We start from the raw sequence: 7,845 nt of genomic DNA on the forward strand, positions 1-7,845 counted from the left end.
CACATGGGGCCCTCCGTCAGACCACCCTCATGTTCTGCTCCTGATCCACGTGTCGGTCATTTTAAGGGTTACTGCCCCCTGGTGGAAGCCCCCCAAAATTTAACAGCTCGCCTTCTTTTGAAAGGATGCTTGTAGATAACAAAAAAATTAAATGGTGTATATTACAATTTTTAAAAAAAGTTTTCATCAAGTTCTTTTTTTTTTTTTTAGCAAAGCCTTCATTTATATACATAACCTTTTTTAAACAGTGAATATTTGACTAAAGTTAATTCAAAGTTACATGTTTTGCTACATGAATGTATTAAAAGTAAATCATTAACCAAAAGATTGACAAAATCACATATAACAAGTAGGTATTGGTGAGGAATATTTACAAAACTTTCTCAGCTTTATTGATGTTTCCAAAACTTTTGTCCAGGCCTGGAAATTGGCTTTTAAAAATTTCATTCCATACTTTTCCAGATATTTCATGACCTTATGAACCCTTCCTGCTCCAGAAATATACTGAAGGTTTTGCTTTGAGAAAATATTAAAACATTAACTGTCGAAGGTTTGTAGAACTGACACTTGAATGCACCACAAACTGCTGCACGAAATGCATACTTCAAGGACAGCGGTTGTCGAGCGGATTTTTCACTTCAGTAAAAAAGGAAAAACAGCAGGATACGTCGCTGATTAAAAAGTTGTTTATTGTGGCATTGTGTTTGCTCCCTTTCAAAGGTAAACAATCAGCATATGTCAAGAGGTAGAACTCCTTATCAGTCTGAAAGAAGTGTGAGGACCGACATTTAAACACACTCACTGCTTCACATGCACACACACAATACTAATTGCTCTTCACGAGTTCCCACACTCATAGCCACACTGCCAGAATCGAACACATGAAAATCATTCCTCGTCCTCTCCACTCTGTGCACAAGTGAATAATAAATAATACTTTTGTGGAGCATAACATTTTTTTTTTTTTTTGCCACTTTTGACCTCATGACTGTAACGGCTGATTGGTTGATTACTGTAAGTGTGACATGGCCCCTCCGCCTCCCTTCACACACTCGCCTCAGTGATGATGCTAGAGTATGTGTGCTAGCCCCGGGCGCTGCACGTTGGTTTGTAATTATGAGAAGTGCAGCTCCTCGGGGTGGGGGTGGGGGGAGGAGTAGTAGAAGTAGAAAAGACCAACAAAAACCCTGGCTTGGTGAGGAGGCAGGTTATTTGACCCATGAGGTTTTGAGACAGCGAGCGATGAAGGCGTAGGTGTCGGCCACCTCCTGGATGACCTTGCTGGTGGGCTTGCCGGCGCCGTGACCCGACTTCGTGTCCACGAGAATGAAGAGGGGGTTTGCCTGCTTGGGACTGCGGCCCACGATGTGCTGCAGGGTGGCAATGTATTTTAGGGAGTGAAGGGGCACCACGCGGTCGTCATGGTCACCGGTCAGCAAGAGGACGGCGGGGTACTGGATCCCGTTGCCTTCTGGGACTCGGATGTTATGGAGAGGAGAATATCTAGAAGAGAGTAGACAGGGTACATTAGACCTGCCAGATACCTGATATGCTAGTTTTGTTTTGTAATGCGTTTGTTTCTTTGCAGTTTCTTGTACACTTTTGTTTACTGCGTCTTCTGTGCATCCAGGATTCACATTTGTCGATCTGGAGAGTGAACAGTTTCAATGTTTCATCTAGAATGTTTTCTGATGCTGTGAGCGATTTGTTGGGGGGTGGGGGGGGGGGGGGGGTTATTCCAAACTGCAATCAAGACGGAGGGCAGAAAAAACACAAACTCCAGATGAGAGGGTGGTAGTAACGCACTGGAAAACTCATAAGAAGAAGAATGAAATGTCCGAAATATAAATAAATACACCGATGACATTAAGGACGAAATCCGTCATCTTTAACGTTATGAGCTCTGAAATGATACCAGAGGTTCCAACCAGTCATTTCTAAGTTGGTCACCATTTAGTCCACTGTTCCCAACTGGAGTTCATTTGTCAGTTGTCATGAATGCAGCATAAAGCCTTTATGATGAGTATTTCATGCATCAGGGGCCATCGAAGCTTCAGAACTGCAGTAGCTCCCAATCTCAAATAAGAGACATAATAAATAACTGAAGAATGGACTGCTTTCTGGATAGAAACGGTAATTTTACAGGTATATTAAGATGGACTTTCATGATGGGCACATAAATCTCCAACATGAACAGTCACGGTGCTTGAGAACTCTCAGGTAGATTACTTCTTTGGTATACAATCTCCATGATGTGCTGCGGTCACCTACTTGATGAGCCACTCAAACTGCTCCTTGTCTTCAGAGCACCCGAAGTCTGTGGTCCAGGCGTGCCCGATGGTGAACTTGTGGAATTTCAGCATGTCCATGACACCGACCTGGGCCACTGCGCAGCCGAACAGCTCGGGCCGCTGGTTCACACACGCCGCTGGGAGGGAAAACGCACAAAGAGGACTTAAGGAACGGTGCGTCAAAGACGTGTTTAAAGATGACATGAGTGCTGGGTCTACGTGCGGGGGTGTACATACCAACAAGCAGACCTCCGTTAGAGCCTCCGTTGATGGTGAGGTTGGAGGGGGAAGTGTAGCCCTCCTTGATCAGGTATTCAGCGGCACACTGGAAGTCTGTGAAGCAATTCTGCTTGTTGGCCAACATGCCGGCTACAGGCAGAAAGAAGATGAGCATGACCTCATGAATACAATCTTCACATACACAAAGTTTATAGTATATACACACACAAGCAGCAGCCAATGAACTGAATAAAGCCACATTCACACTGACATTCCGGAGTAAAAATATTTTTATCGAGAAGATTGTGTGGGATCTACAGCACAGAATCATGATGTCGTCAATGTTCCTAGTTAACATGGTTGTATTTTAGATCCACTTAATCAAGATTGAGCAAAACAGCCACTTATAAGTTATAAAAGCAAAACAGACCCTAAATAAATAAATAAAAAGTGGCCTGCCGTGTGTCCCACCTTTGTGCCAGGTCTCGCCATACTCTCCCCCTCCTCGGATGTTGGCGACTGCCAGGACTCCCCCAAGGTGCCGTACAAAAATGAGACGGGAGACGCTGTAGCTGGGTGTGATGGAGATGTTGAAGCCTCCGTAGCCGTACAGGAAGCCCGGATGGGAGCCGTCCTTTTTGATGCCTTTCTTGTGAACAATAAACATGGGGATTTGAGTGCCGTCCTTTGAGGTGTAGAAGATCTGACGGGTACAGAGAGAGAAACGGACCATCAGAGACACGTCAGATCATGGCGGCTAAGGATGCAAACTCCAGCAGCTCTGATTCTTTACCTGGGTGGTCTGGTAGTCTGAGGGGTCAAAACCTTTGACGGTGACCTCTCTAAAGACGTGGGGCTGCAGCGGCTCTTTGGTCAGGTCACAGTGGTAAATGATTGCTGGATGCAAAACCAAGAAACATCAGAGTGTCAGGGCCTTGGGCGGCAGCAATGATCAATCATTATTACTATTCACTGGGATTTTCGTTGGCTTTCTGATAATGGACTGTTGGTACACTAATATGAAAAGAGCATCAACAAATCTTTGCCAAGAGTCTTTCAACATCTGTTATTTTCCACTTTCTTCAAAAAGTGACACTGAAGGAGACCAGAATGAGATGCTTCAAAAACAAAAACGAGTTGAAATCGTTCTTTGGTACCTGGCGAGAGGAAGGAGGTGAAATAGTAGAAGATCTCAGAGTCCCTCTTCCGTCCTGTGAAGCCGACCACAGATCCCACGTCTAGGGGAAACGTCCGCAGCTCCTCCCCAGAGCTCAGACGATACATCTTCAAGACATTCTTCACGTCGTGGAGGAAACATACAAACAGGAAGCTCGAGTACGTACAGGTGGCAAACACTGCAGGCGACACAAAGTAAGACACTGCCTGAAGACGAGAGCCTGATTTTTTTTTCTTTATTACATACGGTTTTAGTGCGTTGCAGCAACTCACCAATAACGTCTTTGTCATGTTGAGGGATGAGCTCCTTCCAGTTGCTCTGAGCCGGAGCGGCGAAGTCAATGTTGATGAGGCGGTAACGTGGAGCATCCAGGTTTGTCTTGAAGGTGAACAATGTTTCCTCGTTGGTCACGTACTCATACTCAGCATCAAAGTTGTCGATAAGCTTCACCCACGGCAAAAGTCCTACATGTGCAGTGATTAAAAAAAAAAAAAAAAAAAAAAAGGTGGTGAGCGTGTACCACAACACACGAAAACAAGATGGTAAAGGAGTTTAATACCTGTGATGCCCTGAGGAGTGGCCTTCAGGTCACAATACCACAGTCTGTTGACTGGATCACAACCTTCCCTGATGGAGAGAAGCACGTACTGCCCGTCGTCTGATACCTGCAGTGACAGTTACTCCCTGAATCATTTCAGCATAACAAAAGGGAGCTCCCCAGTTCATATTTGAAATATATTTACAGAGAGAAAAACCTTTAAGCGCATGTGTTTGGCAAAAGTTGTTTTTTTTCTGGTGTCTTCTTAACTGATTTCAAGCGGAGGGCCGAGTTTTTACACAATACATTAAAAGTCCTCTCTCTTTTTTCAGGACTTAGAGATTTTAACGATGGTCACAGCCCTGGACCATACTGGGTTCAACACAGGACAGCACTGTTACTTTTTTGCCCCTCTGTTCAGTCACAGTTGAGGAGAGACATGACAAACACAACAAAGATAAACCATCAGATGTACGTGGAGCAAGTGAACCGGATGACTGTACTCCAAAATACGTTTCTTCAGCCATAAAATATCATGAACCTACACAAACTAGGGTCAGTCTTCCCTCTCTCCCTCAGTAGTTCAGCTTTATTTCACCTGAGAAGTAACCTGTGCTGACATTTTTACTACTACAGATATTAAGCATTGTAGCAAACAAACAATGAACCTCCTAAGCGATGCCAAATGTTCTCATTTTTCAGCTGGGAGGAAAAAACAAACAAACATATTTTAGTGAACAAAAAGCCCAAAAACACACCTCTGCTCCACTCATCCACTTGGGATGGTCAGGAAACTCAGCACACAACACATCCTCAGACTGCGGAGTCCCTAAAACATGAAAGTAGAGCTTCTGGTGCAGGTTGGTGGAGGTCTCAGTGCCTAAGAGAGAACATATTTAGTTTAGTCCTAAATTATTCTTTTACATTTTTAAACATTTATGATTTGAGAATGTTTTGAGCTCACCATCACTCTTGCCTTCCTGCTCAGGGTAGGAGTTGTAGAAAAGACCCTTCCCATCATGAGTCCACGACATACAGCTAAACTTGACTCGCTGCAGGTGGTCCTCCAGAGGCACGGCACCTTCAACACGCAGGAAGTGGATCTCCACCCAGTCTGACCCGCTGGCACTAGTACCATAAGCCAGGTACTCCCCATCTTCAGAGAACGCATAGCCTTAAAGAAGGAGACAGACAGTTTGTTAACAAATAAAACATTGACATTTCAAGTGCTGGCTTCTTTCAAGTCTTTGTCGGTACCTCGCAGGGCAACTGTCCCATCATCAGAAAATGTGTTGGGATCCAAAAAGACGGTGGGTTCGGCATCCAGGCTTTCCTGCACGTACATCACACTCTGGTTCTGGAGGCCAGTGTTGTAGAAGTGAAAGTATCTGTGAACAAGCCAAAAAAATCATTTAGGAGGAGACGAGTCACGGCAGAGGAGGAACAAGGTCGTAGCTCATCTCACCTGCTTCCTCTCTTGAACGGACAGCTATACTTGGGGTAGTCGTACAGCTCAGTCATGCGCTCCTTGAACAGGTCGCGCACTTCGCAGCCCTCTAGAAACGGCAGCGTCAGTTGGTTCTGAGCAGTGACAAAGGCCTACGGGGAGACGAGTCATTATTTTAAATACAACAAATGCATTTCAGAATTCAAAAATGCCACATGCAGGGTGTCAACATTATTTAAATTCTTAAGAAATCCAGTATTTCTAAAGTGGAACAAAAAAAATAGCGCTATAAACATTTTGAAAGCTGAAAAAAGTGAATGATTCTAGTTACATCATTCCAATTACTGACACTGACGAACTCACGAGCTACTACAGCTTCACCACTATGTACATAACTGTAACAATGTTGTGTATGAATGGACAATACTTTGCTCTTCATCAACATTTACCTGGGTCTTTTCGCTGTCAGGGTCTTCCAGCCAGCTGTACGGATCAGGTACTTTGTTGCCATGATAGTCATCCACCTAGGAGATGTAAAAATATGTCACATAGCCTGGAATGTTTGCTAGCTTAGTGAAAAGCATGATAAACTCACGCTCCCAGCTTCATTTGCAACAATAACCGAAACAGCAGAGCAACTGTATACTGTTTAATCTGGGACGTGACAGCTAACTAGGAGAAATGCTTTGAGTACGTGTCAAAATATACAGCTTCGGCTACTAAGCTAACTAGCATGCTAACAAAGCAGCCGCTCCGTTCAATGACTGGAAAAACCATAATGATTAAGCATCCCGGCGTGTTGTCCCGCTAGGATAACTAGCTAGCCAGCTTTACTTACAACTGCCTCGTCGCGGTAAGCAACTGGGTATTGGAAAGCCATTTTAGAGGTCAGTTTTCTGGGGCAACGTAACAAAAAGAGGTGCTTGAGAGAGTGAAATAGCGGTTTAGAAACGACCCTCTGGATCCTGTAAAACATCAACTTAAGGCGCTGAGGTTTTTGGCAGGAGAGGGATTCTGCTTACAGTCAAAGAGCACGGATTGAAGAGCGTGTTACCGGCTGCTCTGGGATCAGCCTGTATGTCACAGCGCCCCCTGGTGACGAGAAGGAATGGAGAACTGGCAGAACAAAAGCAATCCCTCGGGGAAACGATACAATAAAAGAACAAAAATAAGTGTTTATTAGTATTATTAGTAATAATAGTAGTAGTAGTAATAGTAGTATTAATGATAATATGCAAATAGGTGAGACCCGTGTACGATGGGATCTGGAAACTTTCGTGATTTAAAAAAAACTCAAAAGATATTTCTGCATTTGTGTCCAACTTTTAATGATTATAATGATAATATTTTCAGTTTAAATAATAATTCTGGTACTGTTTCTATTTCACTCTTATAAAGGTAAGTTCACAATGTAGTTATATTCAAAGACGTAGTAGAAGTATTCATCTGTAAAGGTTAACTTGGCTCATTTGCAACCCCCATCAACCCCACTACCTTCCTTTGATCAATCAAACCATGTTTGACAACTGGCCACTGGCTAGCATGATAGCACTCCCCTGAAATCAATTTCAAATTTGAAGACTAATAATTTCTCAAAAAATATGTTTTCAGGAACTTTACAATCCTTTTTCTCCGTGACACTACTTGGTGACCGCATGTCATTTTCCAGCTATGCAGATAAGACACCTGAAACAGGTTCAGTTACATGCATTTTTCGGATACCGAGACTTAATCTGATGTCAGAGCTCTTCCACAACATTAAAAAGCATTGTTGCGATCAATCAGAGTTCATAAGGTTCTCTGACAACGTGTTATGGTTGAAAGAAGAAATAAAGAATCCGATGGAGGAAGAAAAAAAGTTTCCACCTTTAAGTTTTACGGAAATGTAATTTAGAATGGGATGTTTTAATGTTGTTGCTGATCTCAGGTGGTAACTCTCTTCTTCCGGTCAGTGTTTGGCAGTGGAAATGTTTGTAGGTGGTGATTTGGGTCAATGACTTCCCCTTCCCCCGACTCTATTCTTTTTCTCTTCCTTAAATTGGATTCAGGAATACCCCTCTAAGTAAAGACGATCTCTTCCTGTTTGCCTACTCAGATATGGGTCACAGAACTATTGTTTCCCTGACAAACCCCGCTGAGAATGAATGTGTTTACATTGAAATTGGACTTTTTA

The 7,845-nt window shown here is 43.4% G+C and overlaps 1 protein-coding gene across 1 annotated transcript; it reads right to left on the reverse strand.

Annotated features, from left to right (window-relative positions):
• Positions 1-506: 506 nt before the first annotated feature.
• On the reverse strand, positions 507-6,696 carry prep (prolyl endopeptidase). Its single transcript, XM_086189132.1, has 14 exons — positions 6,511-6,696; positions 6,122-6,196; positions 5,691-5,824; positions 5,483-5,613; positions 5,190-5,399; positions 4,984-5,105; positions 4,247-4,352; positions 3,960-4,151; positions 3,668-3,865; positions 3,304-3,407; positions 2,982-3,213; positions 2,529-2,660; positions 2,272-2,428; positions 507-1,503 (listed from the first exon to the last, which is right to left on the reverse strand). Exons 1-14 carry the CDS (start codon positions 6,646-6,648, stop codon positions 1,209-1,211), a joined length of 2,226 nt encoding a protein of 741 aa, XP_086045258.1. The 5' UTR covers positions 6,649-6,696; the 3' UTR covers positions 507-1,208.
• Between the last annotated feature and the right edge of the window lie 1,149 nt (positions 6,697-7,845).

Source organism: Aulostomus chinensis, chromosome 20 (genome assembly GCF_037954235.1).
Source record: "Aulostomus chinensis isolate RoL2024-O1b breed Wild chromosome 20, RoL_Achi_v1.0, whole genome shotgun sequence".
In the NCBI taxonomy this organism is placed as follows: domain Eukaryota; kingdom Metazoa; phylum Chordata; class Actinopteri; order Syngnathiformes; family Aulostomidae; genus Aulostomus; species Aulostomus chinensis.